At 44.2% G+C, this 27315-nt stretch overlaps 1 protein-coding gene across 1 annotated transcript; it reads left to right on the top strand.

Annotated features, from left to right (window-relative positions):
* Positions 1-301: 301 nt before the first annotated feature.
* PTH2 (parathyroid hormone 2) lies at positions 302-22730 on the top strand. Its single transcript, XM_083162705.1, has 4 exons — positions 302-386; positions 8509-8746; positions 12760-12872; positions 22181-22730. Exons 3-4 carry the CDS (start codon positions 12763-12765, stop codon positions 22623-22625), a joined length of 555 nt encoding a protein of 184 aa, XP_083018831.1. The 5' UTR covers positions 302-386; positions 8509-8746; positions 12760-12762; the 3' UTR covers positions 22626-22730.
* The last annotated feature ends 4585 nt before the right edge of the window (positions 22731-27315 follow it).

The following is a 27315-nucleotide window of genomic DNA, read 5'->3' as shown; positions in this document are numbered from 1 at the left end:
TTTTTCTTCTTTTTTTTTTTTTTAAAGACACACACTCCCAGCACACCTGAGTCAGAGAAGTTACAATTATATTTAAATGAATGTCAGGCTAAAATACACATGCAAGTGCAGAGGATACAAATCATGCTTCAAATTATAATGTATATTAAGCAGGGTTGCCTACATGACCCTCTCCTTCAGGGAGAAAATGCTCTGTTCCTGGGCTTCCCTGGTAATGTATGATTGCCATCACCTGCTGTGAAACACCTTTCAATTAACTAGGAGCCAGGAACAGAGCATTTTTTCTCCCTTATGGAGGGTCATGTAGGCAATACTGCAATATTGCTCATGCCATTTGCATCTAGTGTTCAGTGTGGATGCACAATATCTTCCATGATCAGCTCAAGGTAAATTATTCACCATATCTTCTAGTGTGTATGCCTCTTAAATTGACCAATTTGTCTGTAGGACCAATTTGTGTCTGTTTTCCATGTTTAGGAGCAAATGGTCAAACGCATACCCTCCAACATGACCCATTCCATGAGGTACATAATGCACTGTTTCTGGACTCCCCTCTTAATTGATAATTGCAGTCACCTGTGTTGAACTAGGTCAGTGACGATAACGGTGTTCCAGCAAAGGTGAAGGCAATCCTAAATTAAGGAAGAAGTCCAGAAGCAGAGCATTTTGTACCTAATGGAATGGATCATGTTGGAGGGTATGCAATTGTCATTTGCTCCCAAAAAAATTATTTTCATTCCAACCAGCCAGATTCGAAAGTTAATCTTCTAGTTTGTATGGGCCTGTAGGCAATTGGAAAATACATTTCAGAGACACTTTAGTGCTGAGAAGGTGCATTGTAAGTGGACTCAGCTGGAAGCTATATAAAGCAGAAGCTGAGCTGCAGCATTCCTTAAGAGGGAAGTCCAGGAGCAGTGTTTTTTATTTATAATCTTGATATCTTGCCTTTTGTTATTATGTCTTCCTGATACATATACTGTACCAGGTGATATCTACCCTTTTGACTTTCTGACTACATACCTCCAAACTTTTAGGTTAGTGGAGTAGGGCCAAAGTCACGGGCTGAAGGCGTGCGACTGAAATTATGGTGTGGAGCTTGTGAAAGGTGCATGGTCTATAAATGCATCATCCCACGAGGCCACGCCCCCGTTTTGCCGCTGTGGGGGCATAGCGCAGAGGCTCTGGGCGAGATTCTCTATCACAGAAATGCGGTAAAAACCCCGTTATCGGGGTTTTTACCGCATTTCTGTATTCTCTGACCTCCCTCCGCAGTGTCACCGCTGCGGAGGGAATCGCCAGCAAAAGCTGGCGATCCCCTGCAGAAGCCTATGGGCTTCTTACCGCAGCGGTGTGTGAGGGATCCGTCACGGATCCCTCCCAGCATGCCCTGCGGCTGGCGCGTCAGTCTGCGCATGCGCAGACGGACTCCCGGGTCATAGACCTTATCGCAAGAGCTGTCCCTTGCGTTAATGACCGCATATTTTAGAGAATATGCGATCATTAGAAATGCGATGCCGGGCGAAGAGGGCTGCGGATTTTAGAGAATCCCGCCGTCTGTGAGATGGAAATGGACAGGAATAGACCCTGTACACATGCGCACAGCGTCTATTTAGCGCTGGTCAGAAACTTACAGGGGGGACTCCCAACTCCCCCCCCCCCCCCCACCGCGGGACACTGCCGGCCGTGGGAGGGATGCGGGAACATCCCCGAAAACAGGGACATTCCCGCGGTAATCGGGAAAGCTGGGTGGTATGTGACTACTCTCCAAAAGCAAGTTGGGTTTACCAAGTCGACCCTTGATAGCAATGAAATTATACCACCACAAACAACCATGAGCAAGATCCAGGTAGATACATCAGTTCTTGTGTAGTTTCACGGCGCCAGCGTCAGCGTGCTACTTCCGGGTTGGGTACGCTCGCCAAACTATCTAAAATAAAGTAACTTAACTCCATGCCAACGTGGATAGTTCATACCCCCACTATCCACGTTGGCATGGAGTTGATTTTAGATAGCGTGGCGAGCCACCGAGCCCGCAGCGTGGGCGAGCCCCGCAAGGGGACTCAGACGCACGGTGCCATAATGGCGCCGTGAAACTACAAAAGTACCGATATATCCTACCTCCCAACTGTCCTGATTTTCACGGGACTGTGCTGCATCCAACCCGGGAGGGCAGTGTCCCATGGCCAGTGTGGAGTACCCCCTGCTACCTGCTGTGCACAGCATCTATTCAGGGAGGAGACAGCCATGCCCCACGAAAATGCTGGCAATGCCCCCCACAGCGGGGAAACAAGGATGTGGCCTCACTGCAATCTTAGGCCTAGCCCCCCCTGACCATGAGGTTAAACCTCCGATTAACCTGTACAAATTGCTTTGAATAGTCATTACAAAGAGGCCCATTTATCATATCAGCAGCTATTTCTATGAAAACACAGATTTTAGGGGGTTACCCACATATATTAAGTATCCCCCACATGTATGAAGGAGGGGCCACAGGATCTATCTCTGATATCTGCTACAATGTCTCTATTTCTGCACGCAGCCACATCCCACATACATACCTCCCAACATGACCCTCTCCAGGAGGGACACATTGCTCTGCTCCTACACTTCCCTCTTAATGTATGATTACCATCACCTGTGTTAAAACACCTTTCTTATCAATTAACCTGTTTAAAACAAGTGATGGCAATCATACATTCAGAGGGAAGTCCAGAAAGAGAGCATTGTGTCCCTCCTGGAGAGGGTATGCACATAGGTTTCTGGGAAGATGCTGCCTAATTTACCAAAAGCCAGAATGTGAATCAGTCCCGATAGCGGTCACCTCAACTACCCATTGTAGCAGGGCACTCTCCGTGTTGTTGGATGAACAGGGTTCCCCCAAATCCTTCCCCAGAAGTGGCGCTGATGTGTGGGCTGGCTGGATGCATATGCGCAGCCGTCACAGTACATTTTCATTTTCCTAGCCCCTGTCTCTGCATGTGCTCAGTCATATATCCCGCTGATGGCATCAGATATTGCAATGCGATCCTGGGAGGTAAGATCCCACCACATCACATTGAATATTCAATCTATCATGAACGGACTCTTAAAACAGTAAGTACTTCTCATTGAGACATGAAAATGGACTATAATTTGAGCCTTATTCAGGTTAGCTTGCTAGGCAGCATACACTCACTGCATAGCGAGCCCATAAATGCCGGCCGGCCAAGAACTCCCTCCCTCCCCTGCCATGGAATCCCTTCGGTACCATGCAAGGAGATGTGTACGCAAACACAACTCCCCGCAACTCCCCCACATTCCCTTCCGCTGCACTGCCCCAGCTGAATCCCACTGCTCCTGGAGAGCAGGCTTGGTACTTCTTTACTTTCACGGCGCCACTAGATAGGACAGATAGGACAGATAGGATACTAGATAGGATACGATTTGTATGCGATTTGACATAAGATATCGCATAAGATATAGGATAAGATTTACTATCCATTTCATTACCCCACTATCCACTAGGGCGTGGAGTTGATTTTATATAGCGTGGCGAGCGCAGCGAGCCACCGAGCCCGAAGCGTGGCGAGCGGACACGGAATGTATTTTATGGAATTGCATGCAAATGGCATGCGATATTGGGGACTTGCTTTCAAACAACATCCGTGTCCCCTCGCGGGGCTCGCTGCGCTCGCCACGCTTCGGGCTCGGTGGCTCGCTGCGCTCGCCACGCTATATAAAATCAACTCCACGCCCTAGTGGATAGTGAGGTAATGAAATGGATAGTAAATCTTATCCTATATCTTATGCGATATCTTATGTCAAATCGCATACAAATCGTATCCTATCTAGTATCCTATCTGTCCTATCCTATATCTTATGCGATATCTTATGTCAAATCGCATACAAATCGTATCCTATCTAGTATCCTATCTGTCCTATCTAGAGTGGCGCCGTGAAAGTAAAGAAGTACCGCAGGCTTCTCCGCCACCTCTGGATGCTGGAGGCCATTTCAAATATGGTGCCTTGTAAGCTAATCGGGGCTCATGGCTAGGGTTACCAACTCATCCCTTTAATCCGGGACACATATTAATTACACAGGGTCTGTGGCTGATTAAAACCAGGTGAAATGGAGTCTTGAAGTCAGCCAGGCACAGAACCTGTGTAATTAATATGTGTCCCGAATTAAAGGGATGAGTTGGTAACCCTACTCACGGCCCAGCAGCCAATCCGAACGGCTTCCGTTATGCAAGCTCTGAATGGCTCACTCACCAGATGGTGCAGCATCTTAAATGGCCACCAGCGTCTGGAAGTGAAGGAGTAACCTGCGCTCTGGGAGCAGTGGGCTTCGACAGGGGCAGCTCAGCAGAGGCAGTCGGGGATGTGGTGGGCGGAATGAGTGTTCCCGGCCCTACCCCCATTTGTCAGAGTGGCCAGGCCCCGGAAAGATGTACCCAAAGCGACCCTTGATGGTGGCCCTGGGCATAATGTGTTGTATTTGTCCAAATTGTATATACATATAAAATCTAAATAAAAATGTCTTCACAATAGCATTTGTTTAATAACATCTAGGCAGGGCTATATTAATGTCACATACAGTATAAGGACCTAGCAGAGGGTCAAGCACCTGTACACTAGGTGCTGAAATGGGATATGGTCGCTAGATCACTACTGAAGGTTGAAAGGGCTTAGGTCGACACCTTAAATAGGTCGACATGGCTAAGGCCGACATGGTTGGAAGCTCGACACAAGCAACAGGTCGACAGTCAAAAGGTTGACATGATATTTTCAATTTTTTTTAGCCGACATATGACGACAGGTTGTATTTCATGCCCTACCATCCACTACATAGTGGTGGGAGAATAAAATAGTGTGCCGAGTGCAGTGTGGCACCAGGCCTGAAGCATGGCGAGTGCAGCGAGCCATGCAAGTGGACACGTTACACTTAGATTGTGTCTATGTCGACCTTCCCATTGTTGACCTAATGTTTGTGTCAACCTTCCAACCCTGTTGACCTATTAAGGTGTCGACCTAAGCCCTGCCAACCTTCAGTGGTCAACCCTATGTATGTCTACCTTAATTGAGTCGACCCATACCCTCTGAAATATCTAGCTTTACTGCTGTTTTCAGAAACCAGCTACCTGCAAGCTTCCGTATATACTAGCTCACAATGGGCGAGACCTTAAAATGTGATAAAATGGAGAGTGATAAGCCACCAACCAATCAGCTCCTAACTGTCATTTCTCAAACACAGCCTGTGAAATGGCATATAAGAGATCATTGGCTGGGTGTTATAAATTCTCCATTTTATCAATTTTCAAGCTTAGTATATCTGGCCCAAATTCTCAAACTCAAGACCCCACACAGTTCACTTTGTTTAGACCACCTGCAGGGTGGCCTGGAAATGTAAACTGTGTGTGTGTGGTCCGACTCCTAAGGACCAGGTTTGAGAATCACTAAAGAACTATTCAGGCAAAATAGCCACAGGTTGGCCATTACATGACTGAGTGACAGGGATTAATGAGGCTTCTTTACACATGACCGTTGCAGCTGAACACTTCATACGCTATAAATGTCAGTGATGACATCTGTGCTATATTTACGTCAGTACAAGGCCCTTAGCTGATCAATGACAGTCAGGAGTAAAGATCATGAAAGCATATCCTGTGTATTAAGTCTATTTCAGGGACACAGCTATAAATATTGTGCCATAAATAAAATGATGAAGAGGACAGTGTGATATGTAATATTTCCTAATAAAGTAAGCAATAGGATAGAGCAACTAACATACTCAACCTTCAGGGAAATAAATATCACTACAATTATTTGGCTTGCTTTAAATACTACATTGTTGTACATTTTGTATTACTATTTCTAAAAAAAACTACTCATCATAATTTGTCAGCAGCCATCAGAGGTCATTAATGTGATCCAAAGCAGCTTCTTTGCTGTAAAACCAGTGTACATCTCAATGTCCAGAATTATGCTTGTGTGTTACTATTTGCACCAGAGCTTACACTGAAATATGCCATAGTTTGCAGAAAAGTCAGTGGCGTAACTATATATTTTGCGCCCCCCCGCCAAATTTTTTCGGCGCCCCCCCCCCCCCCCATTCTCATACCTGCCGGTCACTGTCTCCCTCAGTCACCGCTGCGCTGCTGCCCGGCCGCATCTGCGTCACTGTCCCGTCACTCGCTCCCGGCGCCGGCTCCTGCTGATAACGAAAAGTGACTCTTAGAAAATGGCTGCCAAAACTGTCTGCAATACGGGGGCAGCCATTTTCTAAGTGTCACTTTTCATTATCAGCAGGAGCCGGCGCCGGGAGCGAGTGACGGGCAGTGACCGCAGATGCGGCCGGGCAGCAGCGCAGCATGTAACTATAGCCCCTCAGCCCCCCAGGCGCCCATAGTTACTCTGCGCCTCCCCGCCATGGCGGGGGCTGCGGTGGCTTAGTTACGCCAGTGAGAAAAGTTTGTACAGACAGAGGGGAAGACTATGGCAGCATGAAGGTGGACGGTAAGATTGGCAAAGGGGGCAGCACAGCTTTAAAATGCCAAGTTAATGGCACTGTATAGTGTGTGTGTGCAGGGCCGCCGAGAGGGGGGAGAGCGGGTACTAATTACCGGGGCCCGGGCTTGCTGGAGGGGCCCTGAGGGGGTCCTGGTCTAACGCCCCCCCCACCCACCCTTCCCCCTCTGTCCCTCCCGGGCAGCAGCAGCACACACTTACAGCATGTGCTGTGCTGACAGCAGGCTCAGCATGAGCATCTCACTGACAGCATGAAAGCTAATGCTGAGCCTGCTGTCAGCACAGTACATGCTGTAGGTGTGTGCTGCTGATGAGGGTGGGAACGACAATAACACTCCCCCTGGACTTTAGAGTGTTTTTTCAGCCGTGTGTGTGTGTGTGTGTGTGTGTGTGTGTGTGTGTGTGTGTGTGTGTGTGTGTGTGGGTGTGTGTGTGAGGTTTGGCTGCAATGGCTTACAGTAGTTTATTGTGGCAGCATAAACATCTGGCACTGGGAGACTTGCCAACAGCTGGGCAGCTGGGAGCACCACACAGTTTTTGGGAGCCTCCCCGTTACTCTAAGAGAATAAACAACAGTGCCTAATTAACCAATGTGCTGATTAGACTGCATCCTAGGGTACCAGGACTGGTGGTGGTGGGGCATTGCAGTTGACATCCGAGGAATAAAATTAAGGCCTAAATGTATTCCATACTTGTCCCCATGGGCCGGCTGTGCCAGGGGGCGGGGGGGGGGCAGGGTGCCATGTGCCCCCCGGGCCACTTCATAAGTTACTTTAACAGGCTGCCTGGTGACCCCGCGTATTGTCCACCTCCTTCTCCTGTTGATGGCGCCGGCCACGGCACCAGTAACATGGCCTGTGTTGTCCTGGTATTATTATGCAGGTGGAGCAGCTTGTTGTGTCCTGTTCTTTTTATACATGGGGAGCAGCCTGTGGTGTCCTGGTACCATTATACAGGGGCGCAGCCTGTTCTTTTTATACAGGGGGAGCAGCCTGTGGAGTCCTGGTATTATTATGCAGGGGGGACCGACTGTGGTATTAAGAAAAAAACTCCATTTAATGATGCGCTGTTACTTATGGGCCAGTGCTCTGGACTTGCCCCCCAGGCTAAAAGTTGCCAGCCAGCCCCTGCTTGTCCCGATGTACTGTAAGGGGTAAAATTCTAAGGGTCACTGCTACTGCAAATCTAACACTGATGGAACCACTACTTTATGTACATTGCTACATCACCACCTGGGCAGCCAAAAGTTGAATTTGCTTGTTCTAAAGGTAACACATCTAGAGTAAGAGCGAGAAGCTGTTGAATGTGTAAATCAGTAAGGTTTTGCTTCATCAAGTGTTGACCTGTTGTTCCTCTTCTCTAACTTTGTCTTGTTTTTGGAAAACATCAGGAACTTTGGCCTTCATTTAAAAGTTAAATCCCATTATAGTTCGATCGAAAAAGTTTATTACAAAACTTCTCAAACTTAGAATTATTAATGATTGAAAAAATTCAAGAACAAGAAGATTTGTACTTAATTTCTTATTGTATCATCTGTACCAGAATGAGTGATGACTCACTCCATGTCTGCAGCAGCAAATCCTTAACAAGCAAATGCTGCCTCTAATTCTGTAAACAATTAGCCCATCACTGTTACATTTATAACAAGGTCACCCTTAACCCTAGCGCTGGAGGTCAGAGGCTCTCCTGGACATTTTGATATTGAAAATTAAGTGCAAGACAACAGGAAGAGACAAGAAAGGGAGGTTAAACAAGAGGTCCATTATTTCTGCTGACTTTGAATTAAAACCAACAATATTGGATTTTTTACTTGAAGTCCTGACACCCTTCTCTCTCCTTTGGCTTTGCAAAGAGCAATCGCCTAATTTTTGCATGTCATTATTCAATTCATTAGAGTTTCCTATATACCCCTTCATAAAGTATGTGCAATCTCGGAAGAAATACATGTTAAGAATAAAGTAAAGACTTCTACATCTTTCCTCCCCCATGTCTTGACATCAGATTACATCTTGATAGATATTAAAGAGATATTGAGGAGACCCATGGATCTTATGAGCAGAGGTGACAATCAATTTTGTGCATACGGAAATAAGAAAACATCTAGCTACGTCATCTATCATACATATTTATGTGTATATAAAATGACACAGAAGCTGGGGGATTGTGTAAAAAACCAGTGCACTTCTGTGTGGAACCTAAACACAACTCATTGAGAAGATAGGAAGCAAGAGACATTCAGGTAATTGCCATTTATTTGTCTGCATAATGTTTTATCAGTACTGTCGCTAACATTGTTATTGGTTCTACTGTTAGCTGCTGTCCTACAATGCTGATGGGGATGATGTTGCCTGAGATGATGTTGCATGGGAGGATGTTGCATGGGAGGATGTTGCATGGGATGATGTTGCATGGGAGGATGTTGCATGGGAGGATGTTGCATGAGATGATGTTGCATGAGATGATGTTGCATGGGAGGATGTTGCATGGGAGGATGTTGCAGGGGATGATGTTGCAGGGGATGATGTTGCATGGTACGATGTTTCTGGGGATGATGTTGCTTGGCATGATTTTTCTGGAAATTATGTTTTTTGGGATCATGTTGCTAGAGATGATGCTTTTGGGGAAAATGTTGATGTGGGGGACACTGTTTGGGATGCTGTTTCTCAGGACAATGTTGCTCATCACATTGTTGCTTGAGATGTTATTTAGAGCAAATTGTTGCTGGGGGGTGATGTTGCTGTGACTGATGTTGCTTGGTTTGATCTTAGTTCAGATTATGTTGATTTCATGTCTAAAAGATCTAGGGACTAAATAGAATATTACAATGATACTGGTATACAACCAAGATAGTAAATAATTCAAAAAAATGTTTATTTTATTCTTGATTCATGTTCCCATCCTCTACAGTATTTTATTTTCACTGGTCTTGACTTGAAAGATGTATTAAGTCTATTATTCATTTCATCTAATTGTCCTATGTCCTATATTTATTATAGATAGCTATATGAAAGATAGATAGATAGGTAGATAGATAGGTAGATGAATAGGGGTACTTTTGGTACACTAAAACTTAAAATTTTAATAGAATTGGAAAAATGTCCACCACTTAAGAGGATTTCTTGCTATATTAGCTGTTGATCAAACACAACCTTCTAAGTACACTTCATATCACCCTGTTTTGAATAATACTCATAATATAAACACCCTATGGCAGCCAAAAATTCTTATACCTGCATATTTTATTCTTGGAATATCAACAGAGGTAAAAGTATTTAAAACAATGTACAATACAAGTCAATACATACATAGCATGAATACTACTTTTAGTAAACCTGCCCCAATACAGAAGGGTAGATGTTATTTGACACCTATAATCTTTACGGTGTAGACCTGTATGTGGATATCACATGTTGTAGGTGCAGGTCTTTCAAAACAATGACCTTATGCAATTTGTATTCTCAATATATAAGGGGTAAATACAACAAAGAAACTGTTCTGAATCAATATTCTGTGATATATAATAAAACTAGTCATTAGTGTAAGGTTATATTATGTCCCTTATTGAGAAGTTCCTAAAATGGCTTTTAGGAGTCAGGTGGTTCTTATAACCTTTTGACTGGAATAATTAGGCAGATGTTCCTCAACTGATGTAACTCAATCCAGTCCAACAAAGCGTCTATCTCCCTCTGTTAGCAGTAAAAGAAAACACACACACATACATATATATATATATATATATATATATATATATATATATATATATATATATATGAGAGAGACAGATAGAGACAGAGAGACAGAGACAGAGAGGAAGATATATGTTTATATTACATTAAATCTCATACCATGCAGGTCATATGATTGTATAGTTTAGAAAATATATCCATATCAGGTTTATGTCCTGTATATAATTTCATATAGTGCAAATCTAGCTTCAATTGTTTAGGATTGCAAATAATACAGGTTGAGTATCCCTTATCCAAATATCTGTTATCCAAATTATTCTGAATAACATAGAGGGTTATTCTGGTTCACTGGCAAATACCTTCTTAGATGGACAAAACCATGGCCCTTATTCTGGTTGGTGCGGTCAGAGCCGCACACGGGGCTCCGACCGCACAAACCAAGGGCCGCCCACCGGACGGATCGCCACGGCCGTCCATACACGGACGGCTGGCGATCCGCACAAAAATGGTGGAGGCTACGCCTCCACCATGGTGGGAGCTGCCCCCTGCCTTCGATGGTCGACGACCATCGAAGGCAGGCCCGCACGCCGCGGCAGCTCCCGCAAGCTCAGACCACACGGACAATCGTCCGTGTGGGAGCTTGTAAGGGGGCTGAAAGCTGACATCCGGCGACGTCAGCTTTCCGCCCCCATGTCATGGTAATGAGGGCGTCATGCCCTCATTACCATGCATACGCCCCGCGTTTGCATGGGAACGCCCATGAAACGCGGGGCGTACACATAGGGAAATGAGGGGCTGAAGCCCCTCACGCCCCTATCCGCCCCCTTTGCGGCGGACGAAATCCGTCTGCGGCGAAGGGGGCTGCACATGCGCAGAATGACCTCTGCGCATGTGCAGACCAAAAACATCGGCGGTACGGCCGCACGCGGGCCGTACCGTGCCGATTAGAATAAGGGCCCATGTGCACTGCACTGGGGCAGATGTAAAATGTGCAACTGGCACTACTATGGAAATGATCTGTAATTGGCACTACTGGGTACATATTTAACTGGCACTACTGGGGAAATGATATGTAACTGACAAAAATATGCAAGGACATGATTGCTTGGCATTCACATTCAGGGGGAAATTTACTAAAGGAAATTTGTAAAAAATAGATGTATTTGTATCCAGAAATACACTTATTTTTGACATTTACTATCCCGAAAATACGGCAGTTCGTATTCGTATTGATAGCACATCAATACGAATACGAATTGCCGTATTTTTGGGATAGTAAATGTCAAAAATGAGTGTATTTCGTGATACAAATACAACTATTTTTTTTACAAATTTCCTTCGGTGAATTTCCCCCTCAGTGTCTGACATTGTACAAAACTTTGTTTCATGTTTTAAAACCTTGTTTCACGCACAAATAAAATATATTTGTGTGTATTTCATGTGCTTGATGTGTTTATACAACATAAAGCAATATACCTCAAGATACCTCATTCAAATATAAAAATATTCAGAATTACGGAAACCATTATCCAAAACGCTTCTGGTCCTGAGCATTTTGGATAAAGGATACACAACCTGTAATAATAATCATCATCATCATAAAAAGATTAATTGCCACCGGGGGTGAAATGTAATAGGATGAGAGATTTGGTAAGAAATCTCGTTGTTTTTTTAAAGTGGCAATCATTTACACTGCAAAACCAGTGTGATTTTGCAGTGTAAAAGACTGCCACTTTAAAAAAACTGGAGATTTCTTACCAAATCTCTCACTTTCTAAATCTCTCATCCTATTAAATTTCACCTTACATTACCATGTCTCTGTATAATATCAGACCTATTTATTGTTTTATAGTAAATTATACACTAATAAGCTTCACTATTAACTCTCATAAGTTTTATACGTTTTATAATAGATTGTATTGGGTACCAAAAAGGGTTCTATTTTAAATTGACTCTGTAGGCAACAAACTGGTTGTACACACCCATCTGTACCAATTCCTTCCTACATAATAACAAATACCAAGGCATACTGTTTACATTTGGAGAAACAAGATATTCCATATATGTTATTCAGTAGAACAATACCGTTGATGTCCAGCAGGTTTTGTGTACAAAGGATACACTAGAGCAGGGTGCCAAACTGTGTACCTAGGAACTCTGGGGCCTCGCAAGGTTCTTGTAAACTTGCATCGGGTTGGTAGTCCATAACCAAATCAAATTATTTATGGTGAAATTGGCTGCCAATCATAAAACATGTGGACCTCCAGAAACACAATTGCACACCACCACATTACTGAACCTAAGGATGACTGGTGGGCACAATTTACTTTAATATATTATTATTTTTTTAAATGTAGCAATAAAAAACTTTTCTCCTAAGGGTGCCATGGAAAAAAATTGCTGCTACGCTAGTTGCATTGAATCAAGGAAGATCTAGAGGGAGATCTATACCCAAAACAAACAGGACATGCTTGAGTAAAAACATAAATGCACACATAAACACCATATTAGTTAAATAGTTAGAAACCTGGGAATGGATATAAAATATGTTTCTTGGCACATACAGGGCATGGAAAGAAGAGCTGCTGGGAGAAGCTTCCTTCTGATCACATTGTTTCTAGGATACAGCATTGTGTTTTCATCCCCTGCCATCATTCCTACTATTCGGAACCCAAACAGGCAAGTACTGTCTGTTGCTCTGCAATACTCCAAACTTTTCACCTGAACATTAAATTGTAATGAATCATGATTCTGTAACGTTTTCATTTGTAATTTCTATATCACTTATGCACTACTTGTAGGTTCATTATTAAATAATAATATATATACCGTATGTATGAACAGTATGTGAACTCCTCTCATTTATATACTGCATTGCAAGGGAATCCCATACTCCTAAATAGTTAAATAAATGGATTTGGGAGCAATCAATATTTCCTAAAGATCCATCAAGAGAGTATTTTAGGTTTTGGGAAATGCTATAGAACCTAGTGTGTCTAAGTCTACTTCAAAACCCTGGGTGACATTTATTAGAGATCGATGTTGGGTTTTTGGCGATTTATATTGCAAAAACGGACGTTTTTTCATTTTTTTCCCAAATCGACTACTTAATGGGTGGCGATTTGTGGCATAAATTGCACCTTTTGCCGCGAAATCGCACTTTCTGAAAGTGCGATTTTTTTTTAACTCCGGTATTCGCATCCAGATGTTTTCCCCATTGAAAAATATACAAATCGCATTTTTAATGAGATGCAAATTTGGAAATCGACAAAAAAAATGGTATAAAGTTCCAAAAAAAAATAGGCCTGATCCTGACTGGTGATTTTGTCAGAAACATGGAGATTTTGTCAGAACCATGCACAGATCATTGTGATCTGTGTATGGTTCTTTGGTAAAATATATGTAAAAGTAAAAAAAAAAATTGGCGTGAGGTCCCCCCTCCTGTACATAACCAGCCCTGGGCTCAGTGAGCCGGACCTGGTTCCAAAAATACGGGGGACAAAAAGCGTAGGGGTCCCCCGTATTTCTGAAACCAGCCCCGGACTCTTGGACCGGTCCTGGTTCCAAAAATACGGGGGACAAAAAATCTGGGGGTACCACGTATTTTGAAACCAGCACCGGGCTCCAACAGCCCGCAGTGTCATGCCACAGCCGGGGGACACTTTTAACACAAGGTCCCCCGGCCGTACCATGAGCACCGTGGCTGGTCAGCCTTGGACAGGGTACCTGGAGGAGTGGGGAGCCCCCCAATAAAGGGGTGTCCCCCCCCAGGCTTCACCCGTCCAGGGCTGAAGCCCGGGGCTGTCACCGGCGTCCCTGGCCATTGGACGCTGGCCTGATAGGGTTAAATTCACATTCCTAACATTGCTTAATACAGGAGAAATACAAGTGCCAGCAGACCTCCCCCGCATGCTGGGACTTGGAGAACCACAAGTCCCAGCATGCGGGGCATTAATGGGCCCGCTGGGACTTGTAGTCCACCTTAAAAAGAATGTTAAAATAAAGCACACACACAGAAAAGTAAAACTTTATTACATACACACATCCACACACCTCACTTTTACACCGCTATACATACCGATCCAGGATCCAGCGCTGGTCTCCCTTCTGCTGCAGAGCCGGTCAGCCCGCACTATCAGCGGGGACAACCCCAGATTTTTTGTCCCCCGTATTTTTGGAACCAGGACCGGTCCAAGAGTCCGGGGCTGGTTTCAGAAATACGGGGGACCCCTACGCTTTTTGTCCCCCGTATTTTTGGAACCAGGTCCGGCTCAATGAGCCCGGGGCTGGTTATGTACAGGAGGGGGGACCTCACGCCAATTTTTTTTTTATTTTTTTTTAATCACAAAATCGCACATTTTAACAAACTCGCACATTTTAACAAAATCGCACCTTTTCATGACTAAAAAATCGCACTTTTCATCCCGAAAATCGCCCTACATCGCACTTTCTCGCACTTTTCATGCCGGAATACACACCTCATTAAATATGCGATTTCTGGGAAAAAATGCGATTTAAAAAAACGGCGATACAGGGCGATTTGAGCAAAAATCGCATTTTCGGAAAAACGGTCAACACAATAAATCTCGCCCCCTATGTGTTAGCTGGATATTAAATCTTACTTCACATTAGCTGTAACATACTCATATCAAGGGCTTTAACAAGGTACAGGTGGGAGACATTCTTCACAGGAAGAGGAGCAACAGAACACGAGGACATGCACTGAAACTAGAGGGAGGAAGATTCAGGGGAAATGTGAGGAAGAATTTTTTCACAGAAAGAGTAGTAGATAAGTGGAATAGCCTCCCAACAGAGGTATTAGACGCAAATACAGTAGTACAATTTAAACATGCTTGGGATAAGCATATTGATATCCTTACAAAAAAATAAGGATCAAATATGGTTTGAGGTAACGGGGGAAATTTACTAAAGGAAATTTGTAAAAAATAGGTGTATTTGTATCCAGAAATACACTTATTTTTGACATTTACTATCCCGAAAATACGGCAATTCGTATTCATATCGATAGCACATCAATACGAATACGAATTGCTGTATTTTCGGGATAGTAAATGTCAAAAATAAGTGTATTTCTGGATACAAATACACCTATTTTTTACAAATTTCCTTTAGTAAATTTCCCCCAACATGTTTAAAAAAAGGGGCAGACTAGATGGGCCAAGTGGTTCTTATCTGCCGTCAAATTCTATGTTTCTATGTTTCTATGTTTCTATACTGTAGGTCGTTTAATTCATCATCTACTACACAATTAAAAACATAGGAGGGATATCTTGGTTATATTTGATAAAAAATATAGGGGAAGATGGATTAATGAATGAGAAATGCAATTATAATGAGGGGGAAGGATAGGGAATTAAAACAAAAGTGGGGATGGAGACATGATTTAGTGGGAATCCCCCCATCACAATATGTGAAAAATATGTATAGGGCCCCTACATGTTTAATGAACCAACACCAGGCTCTTGGAGGTATCACTGGTTCTAAAATATACAGGTATTAAAATATGGCATGGGTCCCTTATATTTTACAGCCAGAATTAGGCTCCACTAGCAGAGCTATAATGTCACAGCCATGGGACACCCTTGATCGGGTACACCCGCCCATTAGCCTTCAGCCCCCTTAACTAGTTAGTTCACCTCGCGAGGGCATCCAAAATCGGGGCTATCCTCAGCACCCCTTCCATCAGTGAAAGAATAGTGTTAGATCACTGCAACTATTTTGGTTTTTAATAATGAAAAATTCCACCCATGAACTCGCGGCGGTCGGAATCGCGACGGTCGAAATACCAATGCCGGAATACCGACCGCCGCAATGCCGGCACTTTGTCCCTCTGCACAACACCCATAGAGGGAGAATAAAATAGTGTGGCGAGCGCAGCGAGCCCACAAGGTTCCCACTTGTCGGCATTGCGGCGGTCAGGATTCTGGCGTCTGAATTTTTACTGTCGGGATTCCGACCGCCGGCATTCCGAACGCCGGGATTTCATACTGATCCCCTACCACCATACCGCGGGTTGTGGTGACCAACACATTGGTGCACCCAAATATACAAATACAGAAATACATTGCACTCACCACAAATACAGAAATACATCGCACTCACCATTTCCAGCGATGCTTCCAAATAAGGAATGAGTTGTGGATAACACTGATTGTAATAAGTGGCTGTACACTGTTGCATATAAGTCTCTTTCTGTGGTACCTGCCCCTCACCGGATCCTCTGACTGCCACTGTCGCACTTCCTTCCCTCTAGAAAAACTACTAAATTGCATACCTCCCAACATGACCCTCTCCAGGAGGGACACATTGCTCTGTTTCTGGACTTCCCTGGTAACAGAGCCGGCCCTAGCCTAATTGATGCCCTAGGCAAGATATTGGCTGGTGCCCCCTAGCACCGGCACTAGTTCCACCTCTGACCCTGCTCCCCTTTCCCAGCACCATCATTTTGGTGCTCCTACCCACACTATTTTAAATAGAAACAGTGCACACATTTGGTGTGCAGCCCAAACAGGTGTGTGTTCTTGCTGAGAAGGGGCATGGCCACACAATAGTACCCCCAACTAAAATTATGCCACACAGTAGTGCAACTTTATTCACATTATATCATGCGATGGTGTCCCTTAGTCACGTTACATCACACAGTAGTACCACTTTACCTTATATACATTACTCTTCGCATTATTCACATTATACCCTTAGAAAGAAATCCTGAGAAAATATTGTATTTTAAGCACCTCCATGGCCACACTGCAACCCAGCACAAAGCAGTGTGTGCTGGGCAGAGGAGAAGAGTTGCAGCTGCTGCTGTCACTTAAGGGGAGGGGGCCCGGGGCCCCCACTGGGCCTTTCCATCAGACTTTGGCCTGGGTAATTTGTACCCCCTACCCCTTTCTCTCGGCACTCCTGATAATACCACACAGTAATGCCCCTTACGCATGACACACATTATTAATGTCCTTATAAACATAATGCCCCTTACACATTATGCCAACCTTTGTTAATGCCATTCATACACATAATGACACACATAATTCCCCTTACACATATGTTGCACATTATTAATACCCTTATACACATGACACACATAATACCCCTTACAAATATGTTGCACATTATTAATATCCTTATACACATGACACACATAATGCCCCTTACATATATGCCGAACACTATTGCACAACCAACTCACACAGCCGCTAACACTGTGACCTCTGCCTCTCCTTGGATAGAGATGTTTCCTCATACATCTTGCCTCAATAGGCCATGCAGCTCCTGGCCAGTTCTGCTAACATTGGGTGCCTTTTTGCTGAAAATTCGTCTTATTTGCATTGTAATGTGGCCAGGACACACAATGAGCTTCTGATGATTAAAATGATATGAGGCATGCCTATATTCTGTGTGCCACTGTGGCTGTACCTACATACGGAATGCTATGTTACAGTGATTTCCATGAATACACTATTTCATATGCAGATACAGCCTCACTTACACACACAGAATATAGGCATGCTGTATATCATTTTAATCAGCAGAAGCTGCTGATGCCCCTAGACATTCCAAATGCCCTAGGCAATTGCCTAGTTTGCCTATGCCTAGGGTCGGCTCTGCCTGGTAATGTATGATTGCCATCACCTGTTTCACACAGGTTAATTGCTTAGAAAGGTGCTTTAACACCGGTAATGGCAATCATTAATTAAGGGAGAAGTCCAGAAACAGAACAATGTGTCCCTCCTGGAGAGGGTCATGTTGGGAGGTATGAAATTGGGTAAATTATTATGCAGCAATCTCTGCTCCAAGTTTCTGCTGTGTCCTTCTAAGATGGCCACCACCTCACTGCCAACTGACCTGGAACATACTGTAGCTATACATACTAATTTGAGCATCTACCACTATCTGTATGTACATAGCTATACATGTCACAATGCAAGCCCTCTCTCTGTACCTGAGATCATCTTGCTGACACAATTAACCCTTTCCCTGCTAATGCATATACATTTGCCCTCTAGAAATACATCTACGCAAATCATTTGCACTCACAATACAAAGGAAGGTGGTGCAAAATGGTATACACCAGGAGTAATAGCCAATGACTAATCACTGCCACTCCATGGAAATTAGAAAACTTCCACCATCCAGGATTGCCGTTTGCTAAAATGTATTTCTGATTACAGCATTAGCTGAATAACTACTGCAAGTTCACATTTGGTAAAATAAAGATTAGCTAATTCACAGAAGTGGCCATATTAATAAGCAACTCATGCTCATGTAGCTAGATGAAAATTAATAGAAATAGGAACATAATGTCCACGTTGACTATGTTGACATTTGTCATGTAGACAGTGATGACATGTTGACATGTTATAATGTTGATATATTGACCCTGGCGGCCAAGTGGGGACTTACCTGCTCTGAACAGCTGCAGCAGCTCTAGCAGCATATTTCCTCTGCTGGTGGTCATGTGACTGTGACTTCTGAGTCAGATCTCGGATCATCCAGTGTTTGCATGAGTATGTCTACTTGTACTCTAATTATCCATACCTCAAGCATCACTTTATTGCCTAACCCTAAACATCCCACTACAACCGAAACTTAACCTTCGCTTACAGCCTAATCCTAATGTTGACATCTGACAATGCTGATTTTCACCTTTCAACATTTTAATAATGTTGTCATCCTAACTGTCGCCATTGTCAGTGTTGACCTTATGACTACATGTCTGCGATCATTTTATATTAAACAACTGGGCAAAACCATCAAGTGAAAATGTATTTCCAAGGGTGGATGAGTGTCTAATTTCCCGTCAGTGAGTTGGGCTTAGTAATATCGTGCTTGATTTCTCTCCACTGTCTGGGGGGAAGGCGGTTCTGGGCACTCAGACCCAACAATCCCCCTCCTCTCCCCATATGCACCACTGAAAATGTGGTACTGTGGAGCAGATGTAACATGCGCAGAGAGATTTCTTTGTGAGTGTGTTTCTTTCTGTACAAGGAAAATACTGGCTGCATTTTCATGTTGTCTAAAAATGTTAGACAGCTTTATTTTTACACTGCAGTTTAAATTTCTGTCTGAAAACACCTCACCCAAATTTAAATGGTAATTTACATCTGCCCCACCCGCAGTGCAGCATGGTTTTGCACAGTTGATTTTTATTTTATTTATTTACTTATAAAAATTAACATAGAAGTTGCTAGGCGACATGGTGCAACAGTACATTTTGGTGCCTTCCCCCTAGTCATTTTTCCTTCTTGTAGTAATGACCCTTACACAATATGCCACACAAACCATAATGCACATTACACAATATGCCACACAATCCGTAATGCCCTTTAAACATTATGCCACACACCATAATGCCCATTGCACAGTATGCCATATACCATAATGCCTGTTACGCATTATGACCCACACCGTAATGCCCATTACGCATTATGACCCACACCGTAATGCCCATTGCACATTATCGGACAGACCTTTACCACTAGGGGGTATTCAATGAAGTCTTTTTTACTATTACTAATCAAGTGCAGCCATTTTCGGTCTGCTTTTAGACATGTTTGTCAGATGCAGTTTAACTTTTTTTTTTAAGTCAAAACATGACTTAAAAAAACTGTTGCAATTACAACAGAAACACCTGGATCCAAGAGTACTTTTCCTATCCACATTTCTTTTTGACCGTGCCTGAGTTTTCGACAGCAGAAAAATCGGCACTTTTAATTAGATGGGTTGAATGTAAATACCACCTAAAATCAGCAAAAAGTGCAATTTTTTTCGACTGTCAAATATTCCGGCACAGAAATGAATATCCCTTAGGTATGTCCCTGCACCTAAAAAAATATTGTTATTTTGCTTTCCTTTGTTTATGTAATTATGTTTCATTGATACTTTTGGCATGCCTTTTTAAATAGGGTGCTTAAAACGAGACATCACTACTTTTGCTTTGTTTTAAATCAAATTATATCTAAATATTTAGAACTTTAACTAATTTCCAAATACTGAAGTAATGGAAAACTAACATTATAAAAGGATGCTATAAAATATCTGTCAAGTGACATTTAAATAAACTGAACTACTGTACTGTAGAATTTACCGCAAACATCCCATATTATTTTCATCACAATCTCAAAAGGCTTGATTGAATAATGCATTATTATTTTGTAAATTAAAATAATTTGAGAAATCTCTGTCCCTGCGAATCATCTCCACAGCCTTATCAGGGTATCTTTTTAAAAAAAAAAATACCCAGAACAATAGCTGTGAATTTATTATGGCTGTTGGTGTCGTTGCTACCACAGTCCCACCTCCCGATGTCCCACCCACATTGCCTCCACCCCCACCCGAATCAACCCTGAGCATACTAACCCACATCAGAGCTCCCTGGTGCTGTGACCTCCAGTGCTTTTCAATTGAACTGCTGAAAAAAGGAATTCTATGGAACTAAGGCCCTGATTCTGGTTGACTCGGTAAGCTGCAAAGTCCCAGAGGGTCTTCCCCGCCACCAACCGAATGCCGCCCCCCCCCCCTCTCCCCGCCGCCGCAGTATCCTCTCTCGAACCATGCAAGGGGATGTGTTACTAAGACACACCACCTTGCAAGTGCCTGCAGCAGGAGAAATTGAATGACTCGCTGGGCGTTGCCATGGCCACTACCTGGGTCAGTCGCCCCATGCTCCCTACCCGCACTGCTCCATGTGAACGGGCCGACGACTATGAGAGTCGCCAAATTCGTTCACCAAGAGTGCCTGCAGATGCTCATAAAATATTATGCGCATGCGCAGAAACAAAACATTGTTCCCCCGTGCAAATCCGCGGGAGATCGATAGAATGAGCATGGCCCCCTAAGTGCCTGATTCTGGTTGGCGAAATTCGCAGCTTACCGAGTCTCAGAATGCCCGCCCTGCCGCCTAGCCAAAATATGCCCCCCTCCCCCACCGATGTCTCCCCTCAGTGGAGACTGACTTGCGGACTCCGGGACGAAGACAGGGCAGGTTGTTGACGTAATGTGATGTCAGCTACTCGGCACACTGCATCCTGGCTGTATTTGCATGGGAATGCCCAGCGTTTGCATGTAACACTGGGAGTTCCCATGTCCCAGCATCAACACTGTCAACCCCCCCCCCATGCGAGCGCCATATTGACTGTACAGGTTGGCGAAGGCGCCCACACAGAAGCTCTGCGCATGCGCAGTTAAGAATATGCACATGCTCATAGCTTCAACATCGGTCCCCCGTGCAAACATGCGGGGGACCAATCAAACTAGAATCAGGGCCTAAATGCAATGCTCCTTCGATATGGATAAATAAGGAGTATTTAATTTCTATAAAATCTTCACTTTACAGTGAAAGTGATTGTGAAATGAATAAATAGTGATTTGTCTATTATTTTCTTTTCTTTTATAAGAGCACTTAAATAACTAGAGTCCTGTTGGAGTTGGAGATATAGCTCTATACAAATACAATTATTATCATCTTATGTCACTCAGACTTACTGATATCCCTAGTTTTCAAAAACTGATTTTGTTTTGAATGAATACAGAAAAGCAGCACATGCAATTTCAGGTTTCTTGCTCACGTAAGAAAATCCTGGGAATCTGGTCACCTTGTATTTCCTATCATTAATCTCCCGCTTGTAATCCTTAGCTCTCTTTGCGAGCCATGCCAACATTAATCTCCTTTCCTTTACTAACCTCCCCTTTACCCCTCTCTCTTCTTCACTCCCCTCTGTTTCCGTTGCTCTCCCCAGTTTATAGTTTACAGGATTCTTTTCACTTTTTCATTACGACTTTTTTCCCATTTATCAACAGTTTTCAACTTTATTTGCTCTCTGAAAATATTTTCACTGTATCCTTGATATTCCTGTAAAACCTCAATAAAAATACTTTTCAGGAAAAAAAATCTACAATATCTAACCTAAACACTATTGTAAGAATCATGTGTTCACTGACTATATTTTACTCTTCTGTTGTTGTAGAATCTGGAAAAGAGACCTCTCCGACCAATCTCTTAGTAATAAAGAGTTAAACCCCTTTGTATCCATACCAGACTCATGGGGCCATCAGCTCCCTTCTATAACGTTACATGACTGGGGTATTAAAATGTTATCATCAAATGTCCTCTCCAATGACCCTTCAGATGAAGCAACTAGGAAATTAATGATGCAACCCATTACCAGGCAGATGTTGTTTCAATCTAATGATGTGCCAAAGATGTTACCAGAGGATGCTGAGCTTAGCAGAGTACTAACTGACCGAAGATGGCTGCCTGTGTGGCCGACCAATGAGGAGATGGAGAAAAGAAGTATTGTGGTTGCAGATGATGCCGCTTTTCGAGAGAGGAGCAAGATGCTCACAGCAATGGAGAGACAGAAATGGCTGAATTCTTACATGCAAAAACTTCTAGTGGTAAATTCTACCTAATTCTTGCCCCTGGCCCACTGTGCATTCAGTGCTGTCAGCATGTATTCACTGTTAATAAAAATTCTATTGAGTTGTTGATTTGTCCAAAGTCCAAATGTTGATACCCACTGTCTTCCTTGTGTCGTTTGACTGCCTTGTTTAATGTCTTCTTGTAATGGTCATGTACAAACAAGGGATAAAAGTAACTGCATGATGAAAGCCATATGTGTCTATGTGGTTGAGCTACACTTGCCATAAGTAGTGCAGAGTAGCTGATGCAATCACCCAGGGTGATGTCCCAGCTAGGGATGGCTAATCACAGTCCATGTATTGATATTCTGAATCAATTGAGGATCAGGTTTACATTATCACTATTTCAATAATTCTCATGTTCAGTAGATATCTATGTTATGTCTGGGGATGGAGCTGCTTTTATGGGTTTTACTGAAAGGAAGAGTAAACTAGATATTCATAGGCCCCATAGCAAAAGTTTTTAAGGGCCCACTATTTAGCAACTGATTGTGTTAAATGAGTGTAAAACATTACTTAAACAGTAAAGAGGGGCCCCCTTCAGCTTTGGGCCCCATACCAGCTGCACCCCTTGCACCCATGGTGGTTACACCCTTGGAGACAGGCCTTAAATAAAGGTTCCAGGTGCCCAAAGTCAGACAGTCAATAGATAGACACCAAAAATTAGACATGCATTAGTCAGACATTGACAAAAGTAGGGCATGCATTAGTTAGACATTGACAAAAGTTAGACATACATTAGTCATATATTGACAAAAGTTAGACATGCTTTGGTCAGACATTGACAAAACTAACCACACAAGTAAACATGTTGACATGAAAAATCAATATGTGTACTTGGACACCGTATAAGTGTGGTTATGGTATATTAGATCTACAATGTCTAGGTCTATATTCATATGGTCCACCACTAAAAGTCGACAGTCAAATGGTCAAAAGGGTCAAATGGTCAAAACGTTGACAGAATCAAATAAGTCGACATGGTTCAACGACAGTGAAAAGGTCAACAGGGTCCAACGTTCAACAGACAATAGGTTGACAGGGTCAATAGGTCGACAGCCAAAAGGTCAACATGGTCAAAAGGATCAACATGCATTTTTTTTACAAAATTTTGAGCCGACATGGCGGTATTTTATGCCCTACCACCCACTAAGGCGTAGAGGAAGAATATAGTAGTGTTCTGAGCGCAGCGAGGCACTGAGCCGAAGCGTGATGAGCGTAGCGAGCCATGCGAGGGGGCGCGGTACACTTAGAAAGTGTCCATGTTGACCTATATCGACATAGACGCAAAAAACACAGAAAAACTTATGTTGAACTTTTCCATGTCGAACTTTACAATGTTGACCTTTTGACCATGTTGACATTTTGGTTGTTGACCTATTGACCCTGTCGACCTTTTGTCTGTTGACCTTTGGACCCTGACGACCTTTTCACTGTCGACCTTTGGACCCTGACAACCTTTTCACTGTTGACCTTTGGACCCTGTCGACCTTTTCACCTCCAGCCCTTAACGGTATTAGAGCAAAATATCGATCATTGCAGAATAATGAGAATTGATGCCCAGCCCCTAATTGTGCCCAACTGCCCATGTAGTATTGAAAGGTAGTGCACATCCAGGCATACTGTGACCTTGTGCTATAGAAGAATTGCACACCTACTGTGTTTGTCAGTATGGCATTGTGGATGGTGCATGTTACATCATGATGTCATAAAGTCTCATCCCAGAGAGCGGAGGAGCCCCTTTGAAAACTGCAAGGAGGTAATTGAAGCAATTGTTGGTGCAGTCTTTGACTGGTATTGCACTATAATGTAACTTCATTCTAATTAAAGTGAGTGCTGGTCCTTAAAGAGTCTGGATGGATTTGGTGAGTCTGTTATATTACTGTATGTGAACGATGCACCTCTGATATAGTTTTCTATGAAATGAAAATGATGCCTTCAAACTTTGTATAATCAGTTATTGCATGCATCCTCTTTCTTTTGATGATTTTTTTTTAACACCAGTCATTGTACAACTAATAGATCATGTGATGCTTGGCTGTAGATCACCCCTGTCCAGAATTCCTCTGGAGAAGTATATGGTGGCCACCTCAACCGTAGCACAAAAGGCTGGGCCACAGTGTCGGTAACGCGCTGTCATTGACATCATAGGAACTGCCGCCTGGTCCTGTCTCCTGCCCCAACCCACCAGCATCAGTTTCCTCATGACTTCAAATCTCATGTGGCTCCGAGGTTGTCATATCCAGAGGCCTCTGACAATGGTATATCAAGAGGAGCTCTGATTTATGAATAACAAAGTAGGATCAGAGGCTGGCATCTTTAGGGCATTCTGAGGAAGAAATATTAAGGGGGGCCTCTGATGCTGACAGAGACCCCCCTAAGAGAGCATGATGTTAAGGGAGCATGATGGAGCTCTAAGGCTGGCACATATAAGGGGCAGGACTGGGGGGCTCTGTTGCTGGTATATTAAGGGGGATCTGAGGCCGGCCTCAGAGCCCCATTAATATACCAGCAGAGTTTGTAAGAGGAGACTCAATCTTACTAAATTCAGGAACACCTAGATTAATCAAAGCAAGAATCGGAGAGATCCCCCCCACCCTGGGCAGCGTGTGGTCCAGGCAGTGGGACTTCCTGTTGCTGACTTCCCACCCCACACTTCCCGACCCCGCTGCCTGCCACCCACCCGCCGCCACCACCACCGCAGAAGTGACACCAGTGGGAATAGGAGGATGACTATTTTAGAGTGACATTTTTGAGTCATTACAGCACTTTGTTCCCCCTTTCCTCGTGAAGCTGGGGATGAGCATCCATTTAATGCTGCCACTGCAGAGTATTGGTGATAGAGTTTTACCGCCGCTGTACCCGCAGGAGGTGTCAACTAGATAGTACCAAGGCCGGTGCAAGGGTTCTTGGCACCCTAGGCAAAACCTCTGCCAACTCGGCCCCCTCCCCAACACATTACAACCCCCTCCCCAGGCAGCCACTACTGCAAGTGTCTATCTCCACAAAGCTTATCATTGGTGTGGGGGGCTGGCAGGGATGCGCTGCTCCCTGTGGGTTCTGTGGGCTCCACATGTTGCACGCTGACAGAGGGGTGGTCGGTGTGGTGAGGGAAGGCTGGGCGGGCTGCTTCTCTCTGATTGATGCCCTAGTTCTGTTACTAGCAGATGGGGGGGGGTTGCGCGCCCGCTGATCAGAGACCAGATCCACGGGCTGGGGGTATTATGCGGGCGCTGCCACCCTCCGATGATGCTGACCAGCTCCAGGAGGTGAGGGGGGGTTCAGGCACTACCTCCTGCCGCTGTTGACACTGAGCTGTGTGTGGGGGATGGGGGCATGGCTTGCGGACTCACCTGCTCTTTCCGTGAACGATGGGATAAATGATTGGTGGCTGCTTTCTTCGTTCTTCTGGCGGGTGTGTTCATTCTGCTCCTCGCATGTCACGCAGCTGTTTTCCTGCAGCTCGGTACCGCACTCCAGTGGCCGGCCCCCTAGGCAAATGCCTAAAGCTGCCTAGTGATGGCGCCAGCCCTGGATAGTACACAAATCACGTGACTGTCCTACCAAAATCAACATTGGTATGTTTAAAGAGGGCATGTTGTGGCTCTGAAGCTGGCATATAAGAGCATGATTAGCTCTGAGATTAACAATTAAAAAGGGAATGAAATGGGTCCTGGCATATAAAAGAAAACCGAGGGCTGTTTTAAGCAGGAGGTGTCATAAACCACCGAAGGTACCTGAGCTGCTAGCTCTTTAAGTACCAAGTTGTTAGGATCTGACTTTGTAGGGATTAGCCAATCAGGGTGTAGGGTGGAGCTGTCTATGCTTAAGGCAGAAGGAAGTCAGGGTGAACTTCCTCTATGATCCAGCTTTCCCCTCCCTCCCATCCCTATTTTTCTTCTTTACAGGCGGCGGTAAAGAACGGTCTTGTATATTTGAAATCATCTGAGGATAGTGGGGTGCGCTCTCCCGGCATTTGATATGTCGTCAGCACATGCCCCTTGGACAGGGGATGGCTGCACCACCCGGACGGGTGGGTGTGTTTGGGAGAGTTGAACACCAGCGATGTTTGAATGGTGTGTGTGATCTTTACCCCCTCCTTTCTATGACCGTTCTTTAGGCCCGCCTACCACTTAATAGTCAGAGATATTTAAATGTAAATTAATAAATTTGACAATATATTTTAAACGCCAGCACTTGTGTCTGTCTCGTTATTTTTAGTGTTAAGTTTAGTTATAAGTTTTATAAATAAGTTTTGTTAAAGTGTGCGGCAAAAAGTTTGCCGATGGTGGGTTTATGCAGGGCCGGTGCAAGGCATCTAGGCGCCCTAGGCAAACCTACTGGATCCCCCCCCTCCCCCCCACACACACCAACATCATATCACCTCAGGCTCTCGCCAGCCTCATTGCATCGGCATCATATCCCCCCCCCCACCCCACACGGACAGGACAGGACGTTGGTGTAGTGTGGGGGAGGGGGGGGGAATATGATGCCGATGTAATGAGGTTGGAGAGAGCCTGGAGGGGGGGGGATATGATGCCGATACAATGAGGCTCGAGAGAGCCTGGAGGGGGAGGGGAATATGATACTGATGCAATGAGGCTGGAGAGAGCCTGAGGTGCTATGATATCACCTCAGGATCTCTCCAGCCTCATTGCATCGGCATCATATCCCCCCCCCC

This window comes from Crinia signifera, chromosome 19 (assembly GCF_055691185.1).
Source record: "Crinia signifera chromosome 19, ASM5569118v1, whole genome shotgun sequence".
NCBI lineage: Eukaryota > Metazoa > Chordata > Amphibia > Anura > Myobatrachidae > Crinia > Crinia signifera.
Note: the sequence above shows the minus strand (reverse complement) of the source record. Positions and strands in the feature narration are given on the sequence as shown.

Coding starts and splice junctions, on each gene's coding strand:
- PTH2 (XM_083162705.1), top strand. CDS start 12,763: ATGGAAAGAAGAGCTGCTGGGAGAAGCTTCCTTCTGATCACATTGTTT. Junction 12,873..22,180: donor ACTATTCGGAACCCAAACAG/GCAAGTACTGTC, acceptor CTGTTGTTGTAG/AATCTGGAAAAGAGACCTCT.